The 24,493-nt window shown below is 38.9% G+C and overlaps 1 protein-coding gene across 1 annotated transcript; it reads right to left on the minus strand.

Annotated features, from left to right (window-relative positions):
- Positions 1 to 3,817: 3,817 nt before the first annotated feature.
- HYAL4 (hyaluronidase 4) lies at positions 3,818 to 23,218 on the minus strand. The gene is made up of 4 exons (XM_007471282.1): positions 23,194 to 23,218; positions 11,402 to 12,401; positions 6,910 to 6,999; positions 3,818 to 4,531 (listed from the first exon to the last, which is right to left on the minus strand). Exons 2-4 carry the CDS (start codon positions 12,353 to 12,355, stop codon positions 4,130 to 4,132), a joined length of 1,446 nt encoding a protein of 481 aa, XP_007471344.1. The 5' UTR covers positions 12,356 to 12,401; positions 23,194 to 23,218; the 3' UTR covers positions 3,818 to 4,129.
- Positions 23,219 to 24,493: the final 1,275 nt, after the last annotated feature.

Raw genomic sequence — 24,493 nt, forward strand, 5'->3', positions numbered from 1 at the left:
AATAATGACCTAAGACTTCTACTTTCCAGACACAGAGAATAGAGTACGCTGTTCTAAGTTTGCACAATAAAAGCGGTACTTGAAGTGAAAAATTGATGGTTCCTGGGCTTGCAGAGAGGAACAAAATGTCGAGCTCATAAATGAATGTTCAGTAACATTAAACATTTTCCAAGTTCTTAAGATTAGTAATAAAGACAAAGGCAACAGTAAGTTTATATATTTAGTCCTTTGATAGAAACAAAAATCATAATACTAACATTCACTTTGACACAATTTTTCCATTATTAAATTTTATTCTATAATTTTAACTTATAACAGAGCTGCTGCTCAAGGTTTAGAATAAGCAAATAACTTAAAATTTGATAGCACTATATATCACTTTATACTTGATGTACATGGCTTAGTAATGGTTTCTTCAGGTTCCCTTTCTTTGATGAGATTATCATTTCCTTGAACTTAGCTAGCTTTTACATTTGTATACTTTAGAGTTCCATACCAGTAGATGCTTAATAAACTTTAGATTAGTTTAGCTATCTCCAGGAAGTCTTTCTAAAATGTAATTGGAAATACATTTCTAATGTATAAGATTATGAATCTCCCTCAATATGATTAGAGAGAAGTCAAAATAAAGCCTAAACAAGACACTTGTATTTTAGACTTCTTTTGACATCAGCATATAGAGAACATCCTCATTCCTTTTTAAGCTGAATGCTATCCCATTGTACTATTGAAAGTGCTTGATGATAATCGCTAACATTTGGTTGGGGACTTTTATGTGCCAGGTTTTGTGATAAGTATTTTATCGACTTGATATGATTAAATCTGTATAAAAGGAAAAAAGATACCATTAGGATCTCCCTTTTGAAAAAGAGAACACGGAAGATTAGAGACCCTGAATACCTTGCTATTTCCATAAAGCGAAGTTAGGACAATCCCAAGAAGCTGCAGTCGTTAAGCAGCTTTAGAGGTGAATTTCCCATCCACCTTGGAGCAGTGAACCAAGTGAAACAGAGAATCTGTATCTGGAAGATCTGGAGACTGGTTGAACATAATCAGTAGTCATAGACCAAATTAATAAAAAATGCATTAAATTCATGGTCAAAAGCTGAATGAATATATTTGGATTCCATTGCGACAAGAGTTATGGTGAAGAGAAAACTCAGCAACTCAGATTCCAGACTGGCCTCTTTTACAAACTGGCTCTTTGACTTTGCCAAGTGATTTATTCTCCTCAGGCCTCAGCTCTTCACAGAGGAGTTAAACTATGTGATTTCAGAGGCTAATGAACTAGGATAAGAATAAAACAATAACACTGGCCAATGACTTTGCAATCACTCTCTCATTAATGTGCAAAGTTAAAAAAAAAAAAACCTGTAACAAACTTATAGCTTCTATTGATTCAGGTTTCTGAATCACTCATTCATTCATTCAAAATGTTTGTTGGGCACCTACTATGTGCCAGGCACTGTACCGAGTAGTGTTCTAAGTCCTCATTTTCCTAGTTTACATTCTAGTAAGAGAAGACAGAAAATAAGCAAATATTTAACCTATACCATGTCAGTTGGTGATAAATGCTACAGACCGGAGAATAAATAAGGAAGTTGATGGTGAATGGACGTGTCCAGCCCTTGTGCCCTCTATGCTCTTCCTTGAATACACCAGGCCCACTACCAAATGTGCACTTGCTGATTCATTTGCCTGAAATACCCTTCCCCCAAATATCCCCATACCTAACTCTCTATCATTCAAACAGCATCTTCTCAGAGTGACCCAACACATGGAAAATCCTACCCTCCCCCACTCTGCTCTCTTAATTTGTTCGTATACATCTAACATCTGATATAAATTTCTTATTTGTATGTTGAATGTCTGTCTCCCCCAGCAAGAATATGAGTTCTAAGAAGGTAAGGCTCTTTGTTTTGTTCTAGGATATATTTAGTGCCTGATAAGAAGTAATGCTTAATAAATTGATTAATGTACAAATTGATTAATAGGTGAATAAATGAATTAGGAAGATGATACAGAAAGTCTTCTCTGATGAGGTGACTAAATAGTAGAAGCTGGATACTCAAAAATCAAAACTTAAGGAAAATTGCTAATTAAGTTTTGCTACATCCAGCTGATAGACTACTATGTGGCCTTAAAATTATTTAAATTATATTTATGAAGACTATGAAATAACATGAAAACTATGATGTATGGTTAAGTGAAAAACACGAGATGCAAAAATATGTGTATATTATTATTTACAACCATGTTTTTAAAGTCTTTGGAAGAAAGGCCAGAAAGAAATACACCAAGAGTTACCAGTATATATTATAGAGATTATTGGTGATTTCCCTTATTTTTTTCTATTTACAAATTTTCTATAGTGTATGTGTATCATCTTTGGGCTTCCATGGTGGCACAGTGGTTGAGAGTCCGCCTGCCAATGCAGGGGACACGGGTTCGTGCCCCGGTCTGAGAAGATCCCACATGCCACGGAGCGGCTGGGCCTGTGAGCCATGGCCACTGGGCCTGCGCGTCTGGAGCCTGTGCTCTGCAACGGGAGAGGCCACAACAGTGAGAAGCCCGCATACCACAAAAAAAAAAAAAGAAAAAAGAAAAAAAAAGAAAGTTAACCTATGTAATGCTACCTGTATTTTATGGTATTATAAATTTTTTTTGTTTTGTTTGTGTTTTACATTTAGAAATTAGACCTTCACAATGTCAGTAACATCTGACAAGCAGGGACCCAGAGTTGAAAAGGGCACACCTGTATTGCAAATGTTTCACAGAAAGACAAAAGAGGCAGAGGAGGAGGTTGAATCAACTCTCATATGCCTTCTGTAATAGCATCATACCTGTCTTGAGTTTACCTTCTAAGTAGATCATTTCCAGGAGAAGGAAATCCTGTCAGTTGAAACAGTGGCTCTCAAGAGAACACATGCATAAGTGATTGTACATAGAACATAATATCAGAAAGAGGAAATTGCCCGAGACTGTTTTATCCTAAGTGTCTCCATTACTTTGGTGATCAAGAGAAGATAATTGAAGATTAGCAACATGTATTAATAGCTGAAGTATGCATGGGATGTGTTATCCCATTTATTCCTCAGAATAATTCACTGAGGTAGGAATTATATTAACAAATTTCACTTGAGAAAATGGGGAATATGAATAACTTGCCCAGAGTCACACAACCAGATGGATAGTGAAACAATGATTCAAATCAGATTCAAACTGACTCTAAAACCACTACTCAAAACTCATATGTGGGGACCAAAATAGCGATAGCACTTCCCAATAGCACTTCCGGGTCCCTTAAATTTCATTTATTTAAAAAATTTTTAGTAATGATTTTTGCTTGCTAAAGACACCAACTGCATTTTTATTAACATGGCTCCAGTTTCTAGATCTAGAGCAATGTCAGCCTCGGCAAGCATGAGTACTATCCTGAAGCCTTTTGCTGTATTTAGATCACCAGCCTCTGTGAGGGAGGGACTCACGGTGGGTGAGAGAGGCGCCATATTGGAATAGATGTCTTTGCAGTGACTACAGCTCCCCTTGCCTCAGTTCCTGCGCCCTTCTGTTAAGTCACATCAGTGACTGGTTCTGCACTCATCGAGCCCAGGCACGGAGAAGAAGCCTGAAAAAGAAGTTTGAACCTAAGGCTGGAACAAGAATTCTGCATCTGGTCCCCTTCGGTGGACCAGGTGACCAGGTCACACCCTGAGGTGACCCCGTTTGTTAAATCAGATAACTGCATAGGAATTTGTCCTTAAATAAGTTGATGGCTGGAAAACCAGCCTTTGAAATCAATAATTTAATCTTTATGTTAATATTTATATGTATACTTTTATGTATCTATGTTCATATGAAGAATAAAATATATTCGTTTTAGGTTAAATACAACTTAGACATTCCAGTAAGGAAGAAGAATGCATTGATTTCACTCCTGGATCTGGTTTCTTAGCCAAATCGGAGCCAAATGAAGTAATATGTTTCTTGTTTATGTTAAGTGACACACGTGTCTACTTACAATACCTCTCAATGGATTTCATATGAGAAAAAGATTGTTGTAAGTTTCATCTCTTCCCTAAGTGACGACTCTAGAGGCCAAACTTCATTCCCTTCAAACTCAATTATCTCACAACTGAATACTCTGATAACCTGCGGAAACCAGCAGACACAATGTGATTAGTGAGCCAGAAAAAGAGGAAACCCCAGAGCAGCCATCAGCCATCCTCATTTCTCTGCAATCAGCCCCTTCGTATCCCTGATAACAATGACAGGAGAATCTCTTCGCCAGCACCGCCAGGTCTGTATCAGATGCTTTGCCTTTCACAGTAAATTCTCCATCCTCGGAGGCCTCTATGTGGTAACTTGCAGGGTTCAAGTGAAGGTAATCGGGCGTTTTCCACACCTTCCTTACGCATCTCCCATTGTTCCTGCAGAGGTGAAAGCTGCACACCTCAGCGGCCCTGGTCACGTTGACTATGTAGCTCCCTAAATCAGAACTCACAAACTGCTTCACCTTTGTACAGTTGCCCTAGAAATGTAGAAACAAATGGGATTTAGTGCTTTTTCTGGTACTGGTAGGGTTAGAGCATCTAGATCCACAAGGCAGCTCTTTGGACTTGATTGAAACTTAATGGCTTGGTTCCAACCCATGAACTCTTAGGTTCAAGTGCTGTAATACAGGGGACCCAGACCAGCAAAATGAGAGGTGGTTGCGACAGGAGATGGAGAATATGTTACCATAGGCTATCTGAACTTGCAAATGGGCCCCAGCCTCAGCATATATGACCTTGCCTTCTTTCGGTTTACATCCTTTTTTTTTTTTTTTTTTTTTTCCTTGCGTTATGCGGGCCTCTCACTGTTGTGGCCTCTCCCATTTGCGGAGCACAGGTTCCGGACGCGCAGGCTCAGCGGCCATGTCTCACGGGCCCAGCCGCTCCGCGGCATGTGGGATCCTCCCGAAACGGGGCACGAACCCGCGTCTCCTGCATCGGCAGGCAGACTCTCAAGCACTGCGCCACCAGGGAAGCCCCCGGTTTACATCCTTTATTTCCTCCTTCTAGATCCCAAGTTAATGGGTGTGAGAAAAAGAGGAACAAACCCAAATTGAGAAATCGTGCCAGAGTTGCTGTCCTTTGGCCACCTTTCAGGTGTGTGTGCCTTTCAGGGTTGTGTTAGAACCTGAATCATCATGTTCTACCAAATTGTTGTTGACTGTCAACCTGAGCCTTCTGGATTTTCCTGTTAATTATGCTCAAATACCGACTGCCCTGGGATCTAGCCCCCTCTGTACAATTCAAAGACAGGAAAGCCTGGAAGGCTGACCAGGCCATTTGTGTGTGGTTCTTATTGTGTCTTCTAAACAGAGGCCACCTGGTTGTGCACTCAGCTCCCTGAGGATGCTCTTCTCAGGAGCCACATGGGCTGGAGGGGAAATGTCACACCTGGAGACTCAGGTACTGATCCTCAGTTTCTACCTAATTCTCATATGTGGACAGAGGAGACTTTTAACTTTATATTGTCACAAATAGTTTCATGAACAATGTCTTGGTAGCAACAAATTGAGCCTGTGAAATTCTAAGAATAATATCAGATCACCATGAACTTGCAAAAAATTCAATTTAACAAAAAGCATTGAGGGCTTCCCTGGTTGCAGAGTGGTTAAGAATCCGCCTGCCAGTGCAGGGGGCACGGGTTCAAGCCCTGGTCCGGGAAGATCCCACGTGCCACGGAGCAACTAAGTTCATGCGCCACAACTACTGAGCCTGAGCTCTAGAGCCTGCGAGTCAAAACTACTGAGCCCACGCGCCACAACTGCTGAAGCCTGCACGCCTAGAGCCCATGCTCTGCAACAAGAGAAGCCACCGCAATGAGAAGCCCGTGCACCACAACGAAGAGTAGCCCCTGCTTGCCGCAACTAGAGAAAACCCATATGCAGCAACAAAGACCCAACACAGCAATAAATAAATAAAAGCATTGAGGATACAAGTATTATAATTCAAGGCAAAATGCATTACACTATAGGGACATAAACAACATCTGGAAATACAGAAGAGATTGTGATTAATATGGATTGGGGAAAACTAGGAAGACTTCTTGGAGTAGATAGTATTTGAGCTGGAAGAAATTCAAAGAGACATAACTCTTTTTTTTTTTTTCGGTACACGGGCCTCTCGCTGTTGTGGCCTCTCCCGTTGCGGAGCACAAGCTCCGGATGCGCAGGCTCCGCGGCCATGGCTCATGGGCCCAGCAGCTCCGCGGCATGTGGGATCCTCCCGGACCGGGGCACAAACCTGTGTCCCCTGCATCGGCAGGCGGACTCTCAACCACTGCACCACCAGGGAAGCCTATAACTCTTATTTTAAATGCTATTAATTTTCAGCTAATTTCTCCATAGAAGAAAAATAAGTTCGATGTAGATATTAAAAATTACCATCTGATTCCACTTCTCAAAATATGATATCATACATTTTATGTAATGGCTAAATGCAAGGGCTCCAAAGTCATACCATCTGTGGTTAGGGCCAGCTCCACCACCAGCTAGCCTAACTAACTGTTACCCTAGTTGGATTTCCCTTCTTGTTTCCTCATCTGTAAATGAGGATGCTAGTCCCTACCTCATAAGGGTTATTATGACCAGGAAGTGAGCAAATCTGAAACCAAAAGGCACTTAGCACAATCCTAGCATAGAGTAAATATTCAACAATCGTCAGTATTATGATTACTATTTGAACAAAAGTTAATCTTTATGGAGCTCCTTCTATGTATCAGGTGCTGATTTGGACTTTAATTCTAAAGCAGGTTTACTATGGGAGACCTGAGAGCTCTGATTAGACTAAGTTCTATAGGAAAACAGAGCAAATAATGTAAATATTGTAATATTAACTATACCGCCAAGGTATGTCTTACCTCAGATGAAGTCAAATTCATGTCTCCCCAGATAACAATGCCTGCAGCTCCCAAGGCAGCACTTTCTCCAATAGTACTGATTAGATCTTGCTAGAATGAAGAGAGTTCATTACACTGTATTCATTTGAATATAAACAACCTGCCAGGGATTAGGATTGGAGGCTAAATTCAGTATAATACATGAAACTATTCTCCAGTTTCTTAGAGTAAAGCAAATGTTAAATGAACCAGGGCTCAGAAATTTCACTCTATAATCATATAAAAACATATTAAATACATATTTTTTAAACTTATATTTTGCCAAGCAGGACATTACTTTTAAACAATTAGCCTGTGAATAGCCACTAAAAGTTGTTTAATTGAAGTTAGCTAGGAGTATATACATACAAACCAGCTATGAGTATATGACCTGGAAACAGAATCCAAAAGTTTCCCTTCTCTAAATGTGACGACTGCCTTGCATTCATCTTAGCCAAGTTCCCTTCCCAGTATGCAACACTCTCCTGAGAACTTTGCCTCTGCAGTGACTTGGAAGGCTTTTGTGTCATTTGGATTCCCAGGATAGGCAAAGGAGCACAGTGTTAAGGGCCCCGCAGGATCTGATTTGATCCAGCCCTTATATTTGGTCCCTGAAATTATTTGTATTTAAGTTTAAAGTACCTGATTTAATTGGCTTTACTTATGATTCCTCCAGTCACGGTAAGGCTGCCGGGATTTTTCTCAATATGGTTAAGATAGATGAAAACAAAATTTCAGCAGGGAGAATTTTGGTTTTGTAATCCTAAAGGATTATTGTTTTAGTGTTTAAAGATTAACATGAATCTAGGTCATTTCAGAGGGAAATTAAAAGTTGAATGTGTGCAGTTGGTTTCCTAAATAAAGTTTCTGCAGTTGATTTTCTAAATAAGTTTCTTTTTTTTTTCATTTTAATAAACTTATTTATTTATTTACTTATGGCTGCGTTGGGTCTTCATTGCTGTGCGTGGGCTTTCTCTAGTTGCGGTGAGCCAGGGCTACTCCTCGTTGAGGTGCGCAGGCTTCTTATTGCAGTGGCTTCTCTTGTTGCAGAGCATGGGCTCTAGGCACACGGGCTTCAGTAGTTGCGGCACATGGGCTTAGTAGTTGTGGCTCGTGAGCTCTAGAGCACAAGGCTCAGTAGTTGTGGCACACAGGCTTAGTTGCTCCGTGGCAGGTGGGATCTTACAGGTTATTGATCCATATTCAGTAAGTATGGAAACTACAGATGTTTGTGGTGAAAGCCACAGCTTCTGAGGTTGATATCAGGAGGGAACGTTAGTTTCTTTCCAACGTGTCCTTTAGCATCATTATCAAAGAGAGTTTATTGGGACTGATTCAAAATGTCAAGTCTTCTAGCATGTGTTGACTAGAGGTAAGGAGTCACTAGCAGATATTTAGGCAAATTCCTCTAACAAATTAGCCCACCGTCACCTAGCTGAGAGCAGGGTGCTGGATGAAACACAGAACAGCTATGCTTGGGGGGCCAAAAAAGCAGGGCACTACTCAGTGAGGGAAGTCACAGGTAAGATGTTTCTAGGAGTAAATTGGGACCACCTGAGCGCATAAGCCACATGAAAGGAGAAATGAAGGAAGAGCACCTGATGTAATAGCAACACATCTTCCAGGTCCCAGCCTGGTGTAAGGGAGCCTGGCCCTACCCATGATTCTTGGCTCAAATCAAGGTTTTGGAAGTTAAGAGTAGGGACACCCAGAGGACTCATTCTTTACCCTTGGGTTTTAGTCCCTGAAGCTTTACCACAGTGCATGTAAGTAAGGAGCCCACTGTGGGGGGGCTGGAGCATCACTGACGTGCTCCCTTTGTGTGTTATCAGAGGGAATATGAATTAATTACAGGGGAAAACATCTTTAAACCTATAGTCAAGAAAACCCCTTTCATTATTTTTTAAAAGCATAGTATCAACAATATCTAAATTGCATTTATATATGTGGTATAGGCAATCTACTGTGTGAAATGAGGCTTTATAGCCCGCATATGATTCCCCCCAAGCTATGGCTGCTGACTGAAATTTCATTCTTACATATTCCCCTTTCAAGTTTAAGACTCTGATACTTGTTAAAAAGTGTTATCTATACCACATATATTTCTGTAGTGCTTTAAATTTTCATTTTTATCTTCTTATTTGATTTTCATAATATTTCTCCTAAGTAGATAAGGCAGGTAATATTGTGCCATTTTGTAGATTAAGACAGTGAGGCACTGAGGTCTGGAGAGGTTAAGAGATTTGGTACTTATTGGTAAGTTGTTTTTCTAATCCTAATTATATGTGTGTGTACACACACAAACATTTTAAAATGCAGATATCTTTGGGAAGGCAGAAATGGAAGCCTACTAGTATTTACAATTTGGTATAAGTGAATATCACGTTTTAAAAAGTTTGTGGGCAGGTTTTTATTGAGGATGGAATAAAATGGTGGTTTGATGGTGTAAAACATGTGGAAATGCCTTGCCATTCAGAAGGTTTACAGAATGATACCACGAGACTAACAAAGAAAATTGTTTCTAGGTGAGACCCTAGCTGTTGTTCCTTCTTCCCTTAGAGGGAACAGAAATGTTTCTGAGGCTGTAGCTATTCAAGAAGGAGCTTACTGTTGGCTTGCAGAATGTGCAGAATGTACCAGTAGTTTAAACTAATCTATTGAAATGAACACTTTGTCCTTTAAAGTTTATTGTTTCTTCCAAAAGTAAATTTGTTATCACTAAAGAAAGGAACTTGTTTGAGCCAAACACAGAAAAGCAAAAGAAGTTTCACAGAGGAAGGTGGTATTTAACTTTCAATTCTAGAGTCAAGACTGTTTTATAAAGATGTAGATAACTTTTCTATACCTTCCAAATAGTGTTAGTTTCCTACCATTCTCAATCAGCTGACTTTTCTGGGTAGTATTAATATCAGTTCACAAGAGAGAATTTTTTATCTTTACTCATCTCATCAGTGGCGTCAGAGGCACAGCATTTACCAAATCCTGATGTATCTGTGTCATTTCTCCCTCTGAGTAGTAAGCTCTACTCTCTGTCTGCTCCACAGATATCTACTACTCATGGTAGAGTCCTCACTGGGGTGTTTCCTGAGTCTCCTTTGGATACTTCATACTCAGAACATCTTTATATTTTGATACATGCTGGCAAATTGAAACTTGTTATGGTGGAGAAAAAAAGAAAGGTGATCAACCCCTAGTGTGCAGCAATATCTTAAAATACCTCTGCATCACAAATGTGAAGGTCTGAACAAGGCTCAAGTCTTCTCATAATCACACATAATTATCCAAGTCCAAAGGTTAGAGTAGCATCTTCTTTGAAATTTTTATCTCTACAAGTTTCCATTTCAGTGACTAGAGTAGTAAAGGGAAAGTAAGGGAGAGAAAATTGGACTGAAAGTTCATCTATCTTAAAAGCCACACTCACAGTTTGTGTGAGGTCTTTGGCTGCATATACGACTTAAGTAAAATAAACAGAATAAAACTTCTATATGTAAGTTTTAACCTAGGGTTATGAAACCATCTACTAGTGATGAATTTACTATTGAATTTAGAAACTCACACCACTCTTACCATCTTTCCATTAATTGTGGTCATAGAGTCAAGAATAAACCAGATGGTTAAATCTATAGGGGTCAGCTACTTAGCAGATTTGTAACTCCCTTATTCCTTAAAAAAATTATTTTTAATTGTGTGAAAAAAAAACATAAAATTTACTATCTTAGGTATTTCTGAGTATATTCATGTTGTTGTGCCTCCCTTATATCTTTTATAAAATCTGCTATTGTTCCTTAAAAAGAAAACACTATTTTCCTCTTAAGATTTTTTTTTTTTTTTTTTTGCGGTACGCGGGCCTCTCACTGTTGTGGCCTCTCCCGTCGCGGAGCACAGGCTCCGGACGCGCAGGCTCAGCGGCCATGGCTCACGGGCCCAGCCGCTCCGCGGCATGTGGGATCTTCCCGGACCAGGACACGAACCTGCGTCCCCTGCATCGGCAGGCGGACTCTCAGCCAACCACTGCGCCACCAGGGAAGCCCTCCTCTAAAGATATTTAACGATGAGGCCAGCAGCAGAAATGTCTACAATTCTACTTCCACACGTATGAGCAAACTACTCCATTTTAAAACCTCCTCTCTGTTTTCCCAACCTGTTCACCTCCAACTGTTTCAGTAACCTTCGCAAGAGGCCAGTTGTAAGGGAACACAATCAAGGTTGGGGAGTGGGGAGTAGTTGCTGACATTGCACTTTAACCCCTTGCCTCCTTACTTTGTTCCTTGAAAGACAAATAATAAATGAGATAATCAAAATTCAGTCTGTACAAATGAAGAATCTGAGTGATTGACTACTCAAAGGAAGAATTACGCTCCTATCTAATGGACCACTATTCTGGAATCCTTTAAAGAACATAGTTAGCAAAGAAATGTCTCTTTTAGAGATAAGAGGAAATCTCCTTATCTTTGTCAAGGGGTATCTTTCTTACCTTAGAAAGAAAATATAAAGGTTGGTCTCTGTAGCCTAACCTTGTATAGACGAACACAGGCAGAGCATAATCATGGGATGTCATGGTGGAGATCCTCAAGGATTCATGCACCCGAAATTGCGAGAAACGCAAAATGATTTTGCTGTCTCCAAGAGATTTCCTGACACCGATAGAAGGATATAAAGCAGCACTGCTGTTCCAGAGCCAAGAGAGCTCATTGTTCCTCAAAACTTCTTCTTCTGGGCATGACCCAGTATAGTTTGGGGCATAAACATTATAATTGTGGCAATCAGGATATAAATAGTAACCCCAAAGGCCCTTGGGTCTGCTCTTAATTCCCAGTTCGATGGTTTCCTTCATGAAAGCTTTTGCACTTTCTTCAAAGGTTGCTTTGGCTAAATATTCAATATAAGCAGCTGATACATTCTCTTGCATCTCAGAAATAAGCTTCCTTGATTTCTGTCTGTAGACATCTTTTGTGTTCCAGTTCCTGGCCCACTGGGGTCGCCAATATTCCCAGTCTATAACAGCAAGTCCACTGAAATCTTCGGAAGGGATGTAATAATTAATATCTTGGTCAGCTTTTTCCAGATGTACCTGCAAACTTATGTTCTGGGGGAGACCCCCATTAATGGGAACTCCCTGGGATGTATACCATGGATAGTATCCCAGTCTGTTGACATAAAATATAGTGACATTTTGCCCCCTGGCCCTGGCCAGTGGACTTCCAATCACCTGAAACATTTTCAAATTTAGTCTTAAATTATATTTTATCAAGCACTGATCTGTTGGAGCATTCCAGGCAGCTATAAAAGGTTTCCTTTGATAAATTGGAAGTTGAGCAGGTTTTAGGGAAGAGATAGACTTCAGAATGAAAAGTATGGGCAGCCATGATGTGAGATGTATTGGTTGAACAACACAAAACCTTAGTTGTCCTTCAGATAATGGTTTCATGATAAGATAAAAATCTTCTCTTCTGCTTTAATGCACTCTGGAAGACCTGAGGAGAGATTTAATTTTCTGTTAACGATAATTTTGAGGAAAAAGACTCAAATGTTGGCTGGATATTATAGTTGTTATCTAATTACATCTTTAAGTACATTTTAGTTAAAGGTCTTAAAGGTCCCTATAAATAAATTGAGATAGAAGTGAGTGCAGTGACCTAACTTCTATTCAGGGGGAAGCAATGCAACTCAACAAACATTCATGGAGCATCAGATGCTGTGTCCAGAATACAAAATGAATAAGATGTGGTCCTTGCCCTCAAAAAAGCTCATGATCAACTAAAGATGTAAAATAGTATTCACTACCATTTTGGAAAACTCATCAAATCCCAGGCTCTGTGCTTACTTCCTGAATTAATATTTATCTCATTTAATTTTGTAATACCTTTTTATTATTTCATTCAATAAGCCAAATGTCTGGTTGCTTTCCCAGGCTTCCTTGCCGCTAGGGTACTGACCATGGACAGGACAATTAGATGCAGCCCACTCTAGACTCTGAATTGAGATCTTGGGAATCAAAGTGGCTAAAAGGTGGTGGTGCCAGTGATAACAGAAATTCCAGAAATTCCGGGAGTGGCAGCGCCTGTCAGGGCACCCACAATCTGATACCCATGGTGTTGATGTTAAGTGGCAGCATTGCCCTCACGGAACAGCACTCTTCTGCGCAGATCAGAGAGGTTTTGTTTTGGTTGCTTACAACCAGGAACTCTAACTGACAGAGATGCTTTCCATGCAATCTGTGGCTTGTGAGTATTTCCTCCAGCAAAGGTGATCACTGTGGGCAGCATGTTGTATGTAATTATCATTTTTAACCACCAGGTGTCACCAGGCAAACCTTATAGCATTTCTCAGGCCTAGGACACAGAGGTAAACAAAAATTATAAGTAATCTGTAAAACTTTATTCAATGACATTAAGAAGTCCTAAGTTATACATAAAATATCAGTTTGGGATATGCACAAAATGCCAGTTTTTTAAGGCTATGGAGGTAGATATTTTCCTCATCCAGTCACAGAATAAATATCTGTATCCTTCCACAATGCAAAGATGAGTAAGATTACTTAGTAACATGAAATCTACTGAACGTATAAATTATGGTTTGAAGAGAACAGTATTTTCAAGGGAGTATAATTTTATGAGTACAATAAGAACAGCCGTCCTCAAAACTGCCTCTTTGAATGTTTTTATCATATTCTGCCTCAGGGTAAGAAAAATGGATGTGCATAAGGTGCTCATTTATAGAAAAACATTTTTTCTTTGAATTTAAAATTCAGTTTATGTTAGAGAAGGCTATGTATGTATACAAAAAAAATCTATTCTTCCAGAACACTTCCTGCTTTGGGTTTCATTCAAAACATAGTTTTCCACTGATTATTGTTTCCCTTTTGGTCAGTCTCCTCATCACTGCCACAGAAAGTCCTCATTCATTTACTACAAAGTTACCAAGTGGTTCTGTTCTCCTATCCTGGAACATTGTTATTTTCCTTTCTCCAGTAAATGGTAGTTGCACTTTCCATGGCAGGTGGCAGGCAGAGCTCCTGATAAAATATGCAGGTGCACAACGAATACAGGCAAAATAAACAAGGGAAATCCAATGCCTGTGTCTTCTATTTGCTGTATGCCTTGGGTTTCTGCTTCCCACGCAGGTTTGTCATGGCACTGGTGCCCCCTCTGTCACTCTCCTAGTTAAGCATGGCTTGCTGTGAGGAGAGTCCCTCACTCTGCACCTTCCAGACAATCTTTTCAGTCCCCTGCCCCCGCTGTGCTATCATTAGCTGTGTGCTTCTCCCACCCTCTTTCCTTCACCAGGGAACCTCCCCAGGCCTGCCATTGGCTTCAGAATCCCTCTAAACCCCTTTCCCTCATCCTACCCAGGCCATCAAAATCCCCACTGCCAAGCTCTACCTGTATCTTGACTAGTTGTCACAGCATAACAATCTGTGAATTACCCACACTTAACCATGAGTCACCAGTAGCACTTGCCTTGTCTTTTTCCCTTCCCCACTCTCATAATCTTTCCAGGAGGTTTTGCTTTTTTAAACACATCTCGAATTAGCGGGATTTTAGGAAGAATTGGCAGGATATTGGGGGTGGGGATGGCGAGTTCAATCTGGATTTTTCCCCTAAATTTTATCACCCAGTTTTCTCTTCTTAGGTTTGTTCTGAGAACATGTATGAAGGACTAGTTCCCTTCCTCCAACTGGGATACTTCCATGAAGACGTTTTGAAGGGCCCTGGATAAATGATTCCCAGCAAAGTGACACATCCATGAAAGCCAGAGGGTAAAGGGAGGTAGAATTCTCCTCAGAACCGAGGCTTGGCCACCACTGCTTTGACCTTTTGGCTTCACAGTTCTGGACTTCTTCACCCACTGAGAAGAGAACGTGACACCAACAACAGGAAGTTGGGTACTGCCTTCCATCAAGCAGGCCTCAGACCTCACCACAGTACAGCTACCCCTCCTGCTGGTGAAGGATGGTGAGGAAGACAAGGGGTCCCCTTGGGGGAGGAGGCCCTTCATGTACAGATACAAGAGTCTGCAGAGAAGTCTCTGTCCCCTGCTTATTCCTATTTCCCCTCTGGCTCCTCCCTCCCCAAAGTTTACTTGCTTGTGATACATTAAAACAAATCACGTCCCCACCCCGATTTCAGAAGCTGACAGCACTCACAGCCAGGCCATGTTATTCTCCTATTACACATAAACAATCTCACAGAATGCCAACCTCAAGTTTATTCTCAGACTATAATAACATGAGATAAAACAAGGCCACTTTTTCATTGTGTCTGAGCAGAAATAAAACGAAGATCACTTTGCTAGCCGCAGAACACCAAGCATCCCTCTCTTGCTAAATGAATGACTTCTGTTCTTTACCCACGTAGAAATGCCCCTGCTTTCTGACCACATCCAATCTGGAGAAAATCCCTGTTTTCTCAGACCCTCTGCCAAATCACCCAACTAAACCTAAATTCTGTAACAGTTTCTTTCTGACACCGTTACGGGAACACCTCACAGCTCCCTGTGGTGTGTGTCTTCCTTTGTTGCAACATGTCATTACCTAACTCATGGAACTGCAGGTGTGTTCCTGGTGGTCTTTGGGGAGTTGGCACCTGGCTGAGAGCAAAGGTATTGAACACCTTCTACACATCAGGCTCCCATTCCAAGTACTAGGAATACTGTAGTGAGCAAAACAGATGTAAACACCTGCCCTCACAGAGCTTAAATCCTTTCAGGGGAGACAGACAATAAGGTGAGTAAAATATACAATACATTGGATGGTGGTAACAACAAAGAAAAGAATTAAGCAAGGATTCATTTTAGATGGGAAGGCCTCATTAATCTGAAAAGAAGTGATCTGAAAAGAAGATAAAGAGTAAGGCTGGAGGATGTCTGGGGAAGCATGGGGGGAAAGCAGGTGCAAAGGCCCTGTGGCAGGCACATGCCTGCCATGTTTAAGGAACTTCAAAGAAGCCAGTTACTAAGTAAAAGGGACAGAGAGGTAAGAGAGAGGGTCTTGTAGGGCCTTGCTGGGGCTATGGCTTTCACTCTAAGTGAGATGGGAAGGAGTTGAGAGAGTTTGGAGAGAATGACACTGTCTGATTTGGGCTTAACTGGATTCCATAGGCTGCTGTGTTGAGGCAAGCATGAAAGTGAAAGGGCACAAGAAAGAAGCAGCAGGAAGCCTGTAAGGAGGCTCTTGTCATAATCCAGGACAGAGATGACAGTGGCACGATCCAGTTATTTAGAAGAACTTCACAATATTTTTAATAAACACCAACACAGAAAAATAAGAAGATTATAAACCTATAAATTAATCCTACTAGTTTTGTTTTAATTTTGATTACAACTCTAAACTTCTGTTATACACAATGTACTTTTTTTTTTTTTCATACAGCATGGTGATTCTTACTAATCTTTAAGATTAGAGGGAATACTTTTGGGAGTATTCCCCAAAAACATACACATTCATCTCTTAATATTAATGTATTAGTGGAAGGAATTAATTTTCCAAGTCTACAACTCTTCTGTTTCTTTTTTTCGTGATATTGGGATTTGTTTTCAAAACCTTTAGGACTCCAAGTGTCTTCCCCTAAATCCACAAGGGTTTAAAAAGGTATCCTGAAGGTCATTATCCCCATTTTTATTGGAAATTTAAAAACACAATGTTTTATTTCCAAACCTTTAAGGAAAGTACTGACTGAAGTGATATTTTGTTGCCAAAAATAAATATATATGCATAATTTTTTTTTTTTTTTTTTTGCGGTACGTGGGTCTCTCACTGCTGTGGCCTCTCCTGCTGCGGAGCACAGGCTCCGGACACGCAGGCTCAGTGGCCATGGCTCATGGGCCCAGCCGCTCCGCGGCATGTGGGATCTTCCTGGATCGGGGCACGAACCCGTGTCCCTCGCATCAGCAGGCGGACTCTCAACCACTGGGCCACCAGGGAAGCCCTATATGCATAAATATTTATCAGAATGGAAAATAGAGCAGAGCTGCTGAGTTCAACTCAACTCTGTAGAAATAATTGTTAACCTGCTTTCTTATAAAAGCTTATTAGAGAAAAGGCCAATAATAAGCTTCCATTTTTTTATCTGAAGAATGTTATTACCTTAGTCTGACTGTTAATGTCTTATACTGATGGTTCTTAAGATCTTCTCTCATGAAATATCAATATTGTAAAAGTTGGCGCTAAGTGTTCCAGCAGAAGAAAAAATATAGTTTAATGGATAGAGTTTTTCCCATACATTTTTCTTAAAAACTTGATGCCTATTGGTTTACAATATAATATACTATATGATAAGATTTCTTTAAGTTCCACAATTCATCATTAGGTACTAAATTTTATTATAACTCTATTTCATGTCATAATCAAAGAACACTGATGTCCCTCCATCTGAACAAATTTTAGAACTACTGGACTATCTTGATTGTACAAAACGGCTTCCCTTCCTAAAAATGAGCTTACGTTTTGTAAGTATATAAAAATGACTATTTCAGTGTTGCTTGTGCTAATGGGAAATTCACTCTTCGGTGTGAAAGGCCACATTTCTTATGAAGCAAGAACATTTTAAAACCTGAAAGAGAATGTAATTGTCTTTACATAAGCGTATATACTTAAGTCTTTGTCAAAAAGTATTACTTCTCTTTTAGGACTTGAAATTTCTTGCAGCCAAGATGAACAGCTCCTAGGAAAAGCACACAAAGTCTTAGAACCACATTTTGAATAAAATGTTCCCTCTGTCAAACCATTTTTAACTAAGCTCCTTAAAATAACATTAGGTTGATTTGAATCCTCAGTTTTCTACTTGAAGTTTTTGAACTGTAAAGCCATCTAGTGGTCTGTGAAATGTTACTAAGGTTTTTTTCAATGTCCATAGTCAAGATTATAACTTAAAACACCCTCTACTCCCATAATATGACCCAAGCCATTGACCAGAAGAGCTGGGATACCAGGCAGGGTAAGCAGACAGAAACTAGGAAGCTGGGGGTGGGTGGTGGTGAGGCCGAACCTCAGGCCTAAGGACTACAAGGATATTTAAATAGGAGAGTTTGATCTGGGTTCTCTAGATACCAGATCTCAATGTCAGGGTACAGACTGGAGTGGAAGGGCAGGCACTTGAGAGGAAAAGGTTGTGGCCAGGTCACATTGTTTTCTCTTAAGTAAGCATGGCTTAATTTCAATTTCTGCCTTTGTCCTGACAGGAATAGCTTGGAATCTAGGATTGGCCTGGTTTTGTTAACAGCACCCATTCCTCGGTACGAGCATACATATTTTAGCAAGGTAGGAAATTTGAGCAAGGTGAAATGTGCAAGCACTGGCTCAAAGCTCTCTGTAATGAAGAAAGAATAAAGAATGATGGTGCATTCCTGGTGGAAACAGAAGGTTGAAAATTTTTATCTGAGTGACAAATGCACAAAACCTTTCACCTGGAAATTCTGCTTCTGTGTTATTCATTGCAGCATTGCCTATCACTTCCAAGTTGGAAACAAATGTCTGTCATTAAGGGACTGGTGAAATAAAGCATGGCTTTCCACACAATGGAATACTATGCAGCTGTAACAAAGAATGAGGTTGCCTCTCCATGTTGATATGGATATTCACCAGATATCATAATTATTCTTTAAGGTATATATTTGTTTTATGTCTGTACATATACTTAAAATTCTTAAAAAGCTAGATATGTATAGACTGCTGCCATTATTTTTCTGAGAAAGGGATATATATGTGTGTGTGTGTGTGTGTGTGTGTATGTAATATATATATACAAATATATATATTACATATATATGTAAATATGTGATCTGTGCACTAAGGAATATCTCTGGAAGAATTATGATTGCATTACTTGCCTACAGGAAGAGGAACTTGTGGCTGAGGGAGAGAAACTGCAGGGGTAGGTTGAGATTTGTGGGGGAGGAAACTTCTGTTGGGATTTTGTACTATGTTGATGTAGCAGCTATTCAAAACCATTACTCAAATTTTAAAAAATGAATAAAATTCTTTGGAAAAGAAAGAAGATATACATTGATTCTGACTATAAGGAATCTGGCATGGCTTCCTAAACAAGGTAACATCTGAGTTGATTTTACTACAAAGATCATTTTTTTATAAAGTTATTTGAGAAAATGGTATGCTTTTCTGCAACAGGGCAAGAAAAAGACCTTTTCAGGAAATAAGAGAGGTTTTAATTTTTGTAGTTGAAGTAAACACCATCAGCCAGAGCTTTAAGTTACCACTCTATGCTGACACGCGGATATTAAGGACTAATTATAGGTTGTTTAATTATCTATGGTAAAGGAAAACTAACAGTGGTTAATGGTTTAGGAGATGTTCAGTAGGAACACAGAAGATAGGCCTAAAGAAATTGATTAGGGCTTCCCTGGTGGTGCAGTGGTTGAGAGTCCGCCTGCCCATGCAGAGGACACGGGTTCGTGCTCCGGTCCAGGAAGATTCCACATGCCGCGGAGCGGCTGGGCCCGTGAGCCATGGCCGCTGAGCCTGCGCGTCCGGAGCCTGTGCTCCGCAACGGGAGAGGCCACAACAGTGGGAGGCCCGCGCGCGTACCGCAAAAAAAAAAAAAAAGAAATTGATTAGTGTTATTATGCACCACAAAAGGCAGTGCACAATACCACTACATTACTTATTACAAGTGGAAAAATATGCTGTAGGGTAATAGGCCTTCTCTGATTGTAAACAATGCAAAGCTCTAGCTATAACAATAAAAGCATTTGGAGGGATTTTATATGAAAAAAATGCTTTGATCATTCTTTTTATTTCCTTGCCTATACGTTAATTTTGGTGATTTATCCAACTAATTTTAAATAACTCAGGAAGTTGCATTTTACCCATTCAACTTCAGATCATTTTTTCTTGTGTTTTCCTAAGCACTTCAATTCCAGTGTATTTTATCCAATAGTACCTTTCTGACAGAAATTAACTTCTGACTTTTTTTTTTAATTCTTCAATGTTTATGGCATTATTTTTATTTTTTATTCTTCCTCACACTTCCCTATTATAAACCCTTTCTCAAATCATATTTCTTTCTTTGAGTTCTATCCAACTACCCTGGTGTGTTTACAACACAAAATAAGGAGATAGTGCAATATAACAGAAGCCAGTATGAAGTAGAGGTTACTGGAAAAAGCACACTGGAAAAAGTTTCATTGTCTCACCTATTCAATTTTTATTTATAGTTTTAATTTGCCTTTATAGCATATTACAATACTGTCTTTTGGGGGGGCAGCAAGGGTATGATGATAAATGATAGCATTTTATATATGCAAATATAGTACTGACATCTATCCCCTGTCTATGAGCTGAAATCTCAGTTTTTCAAAATTATACTTGTGAACTTAAATTCCACTTTTAAAATTTATGAATATAGGATGGAATCTTGCCCACCACCCGTTCTTCCACACCCCTCTGCAACTTTATAGCCCTCTGGCTGACATTTTCACAAAAGACAGATTTTCTAACCAAGATGGCAATCCCTCTGAATTGGATTGCTCTCTGGACATCTCACCACTATGGCCTCGCTTCCTGATACTCAGTTGATTCATGCCTGAGTTTGCAGTGCCCTTTGGCATTGCAACTAATGTTCCCTACCTAAAATACCCCTGTCAACCTTCAGTAAACTTGGTTATAAACTGTCAAACCCATTACAATTAAGCAATCTGAAAAGACTGTGGCACATAAAAAATTAAGAGCTGGCAAAATTATGTTTGCATGTATTTTTCTTCACTTTTCAGGTTTGGATCTAGGTATGCTTAGCTACCTAGATATCTCATATCTCCTTCTAAGGCTCTAGGCTTCCACTTCAGGTACACCTGCTGGATGTATGATAAAGTTTTTGATGTTGCAAGTGAATGTGCTGGTCAGCCTGAGCTCCACCATGTTTTAATAACAAATAGTATGTATTATCGTGTAACCAAGGAATTATGCTTTATTTTTTAAAAATTTTAATAAACTGTTGAAACACCAAATATAGTAGCTAACTAGTCATTAATTTGTATGAATTTGAAAAAGATCATTACTTGATCTCTACTTTGGTTGCCCATTCACATGATATGAGAGGTGTGTTGCACTTGGATATTAGTAAAGAAAGTTGAGTTTCTGCATTAATTATAGTAGCATATACTAACCATAAATGTGAAGTAAATACTTTTTCTTACAATGAATTTTTAGTTCCTTAAAAAGTTTACTCGTTCATGACCATTAATTCCACGCAGTTTAATTATACAAACCATATAACTTGAAAATATTTTGAAATAGATTTTCGTTTCCAAATGTAACCTTGACAGAATCTCTTAATACAATAAGGAAATTTGGACATGTTCCAGTCATGGGTTCTGGGTTGGACTAAGGGTGCACCAAGGCTGTTCTGGGATACCTATGATAAAGGCAGAGTAATTCCAGCCTAGGATAATAGCCAATTCTTGAACCACCCAACATAATGCATCTAAGAAATAGTGTTCCTTGAAGAGTGGAATTTTTTTTTTTCAAATATACTTGATAAGAGGGAACATGGGATTTATTCATTCGGCTCTATTATGAACATTGGACCAATGCTTAGGTGAAAAGCTTCCTTCTGTGAAAAAGGAGATTGTTCCTGTTAGAAATTCATAGTAACTGCAAGTCTATTATATGTAGAAAAATTCAAGGATGTGCTAACCTAAGGAGAACTAGATTTCAACAAACAAGTAATTATAGATGACGATGTAAATATAACTATAACTTTAATTACTGAATTTGCTAAAGTTTTTCCCAAGAGTCAGGTTTCCATAGAAGTTTATTGCTAAGAAAATATGGTACATATGATTCTCAAAAACATTATAAACGACATGAATCCTGAATCTCTGCACATGAGTTTTTTATAACTTGTTATTTTAAAAATTTTTCTTAACTTCACCATTTAACACCTTTTCAACTCTTTGCTCCTGACTCTACTTAAACATTAAGAATCTATGAATAAATACTTCAACAAGGAACCTTGTTTCTGTCATCAAACTGAATTCAAATTTACAGACAAGGCTGAAATAAATCATGTGACTAAACTCTCAAGTAAATCTACAATGTAAATATTTATTAGTAATATGAATATCTTAATTAGTAATGGCTCTAGATTAAAGATCGTTGTTCAGGAGCTGGCCATGAAGGAGTTAGAGATAATCAAGTTTCATTGCCTAAGCTATGTTATTCAACTCATAATTGTTCAAAATTTTCACTTTACCTTTGGTGTATGTAGCCACCGAAGTAGACAGCTTTTTTCTCCGTCTTTAGGCTATTTCTTGACTTTAAGATGTACTCTCTCCAATGGATTAAATGATTTAAGATTTGTCTTTCTCATATTGTTTTGGTACTTGTTCTTTCTTTTCTGGAAAATCTAAATCTATCTATCTTTATATATATATATGTTTACATCCTCTTCCCAGTTACTGATTTTGTTATTTGAAGTGCCTGTTGATTTTCATCTCTAAATATTCAGTCCCTTTATTAGTATTTGGAAAGAAAATTTAAAACATATTTTATGACCAAAAAAATAACCATCTTCTGAACATTTTAAATGTCATATGTTTTCTAAAAACTGCAATACTTGCTCCAAATAACAGCCCTCTAATACTATCCAATACAGTAGGTATGATAACTATGTAACTTATCTTTTAAAATACATATTATTAACGATCATGCAAAAATAAAATCTTTATCAAATAAAGAAATACACTTATATGTAAAGAAAACCATTTAGGTATATAAAGTTAGCGTGAGGGATTCTGCACAGCTATCAGTTATAAAAAATATTAAAATTGTGGCTCTCTCATAAAGCCATATGTTCTATGGCTTATCTACAGTTAGTTTACTAACCTGCTTCAAGGAATACATTCTGATGCTAATTGTATTAAGGATTAAGTATTAGGTTATGATAACCCAACATACTGCAAAAAGCTGCTTTTCAGAGAAATTGTTCATACAGAAGAGAAATGAAACAAGTCTCAAATAGATATTAATGTAAGAATCATCCTCAAATACAAATTTATAATAAAAAATGAACTGGAATTTAAGTTATATCTATCAGCGACAAATGTACTTTTTACAATGTTAGGTTCATAAAAGCAAGTTCACGTTTTGAAAGATACTGAATTTGGAAACTAAATAAAATGTCAGGCCAGAAAAGAAATCAGGGTATTCCAAGAAATGAAACAAAACTAGTTTTCTTCTAACTCCTCTGAGAAAGCATGTTTCTAAAAACAGTCCTTAAAAAATGTTCAAACAAAACAAAAAGTGTATTTTACCTTTGCTTTTGTTTGCTGCCCGTCCTTTAGTCACCTGATGCACAGCAGAGGTTCAGTGGCAAAAGGATGCCCTATGGCTGTTCAGAGAAACATGTCATTACAGAGGTGACTCAGTCCTCCAAGTTAAACTAGAGGCTGGCATTACATCTCTTTATAACCAAAGTCAGACTCTCTTAAAAGCACATTGGTATAAGTGACCATTGTTTCTGAAAATACCCAATTTAAATTCACTGACTTAAGAAGGAAGAAAGAAAACTTTGATTGAGACTTTAGTTGGAAAATAGAGGTAAAAATAACCATACATTGGAAAGATTTCCTAGGATGTGCTATCCTTGATGATAATGGAATAATTAACTCTTAGTGGGGTTTTAGTTATCATACTGAGTAAATACATTAATCTACTAGAACCACTGGTTCAAGATGATAAATTGAGATCATGTATTTACTGTGTCATCTGCAGTACATGTCCTTAGAAAAAGTACAGTATAAAGCTGAAAACAAGAAGAGGTGACATGACTCAAAGATCAAAAATAGATTGAATTGAATCAGAAATTTTTAACAGTAGAAATTTACTTTAGAGGTATGAACTGTCCCTTCCACTGGAGAAAAAAACCTTAGGTGCAGAGACAACAGCTCCCAAAAAAATGCAAGTGCATGGGGAACCAATTATCTGAGCAATCAGTTAAAATATTGACTCCAGTATATCAGAACCAGTCAGACCATTCAACTTCCCAGAGTATGGAGCACGACAAGCAAGAGAGCCATGTGACCTCAGGACGCTGAAATCAGAGAAAGACCTTCCCAGGTAGGGTTCAGAGTGTCTGTGGGACCCAATACAAGAGCAGTGCTGAGCTGGGTGTAGCTGGGTCTCCCCAGTGGGCACAGAGGGCATAAAAAGGCTTCTCAGCCCTCGAGGGAATTCCACTCCTCTTCCAAGGTAATTTTCTCCTTACTTTGATGATTGTGAGTGTTCCTACCAACCTGCCTGTTTTCTGCTCACATGTCCCAGATGGAATCTTACTTGTCAGCATGCCTCAGCCCCTTTCACAGTCTACAGCCCATTCTCCCATTCAACATAGAGTCCTGCTGAGTAAATATACCCAAACAAAGGCAGGGGGTTGGCAGGGGTTGGGGGATCCCTATGATGGTTTGCAATCACTCTGTTCCCTCATAAATATAAATGGATAGCCAAGGATCACATACACACGCAAGAAAAGAATTCTTTGGAATTAAAAATATGAGTGTCAGAATATTGTGAAGACTAAACTAGCATTCCAGAAGAAAAAGTGGGCAAATCCAT

The sequence above is a fragment of the Lipotes vexillifer genome, unplaced genomic scaffold, assembly GCF_000442215.2.
Source record: "Lipotes vexillifer unplaced genomic scaffold, Lipotes_vexillifer_v1.1 scaffold618, whole genome shotgun sequence".
Lineage (NCBI taxonomy): Eukaryota > Metazoa > Chordata > Mammalia > Artiodactyla > Lipotidae > Lipotes > Lipotes vexillifer.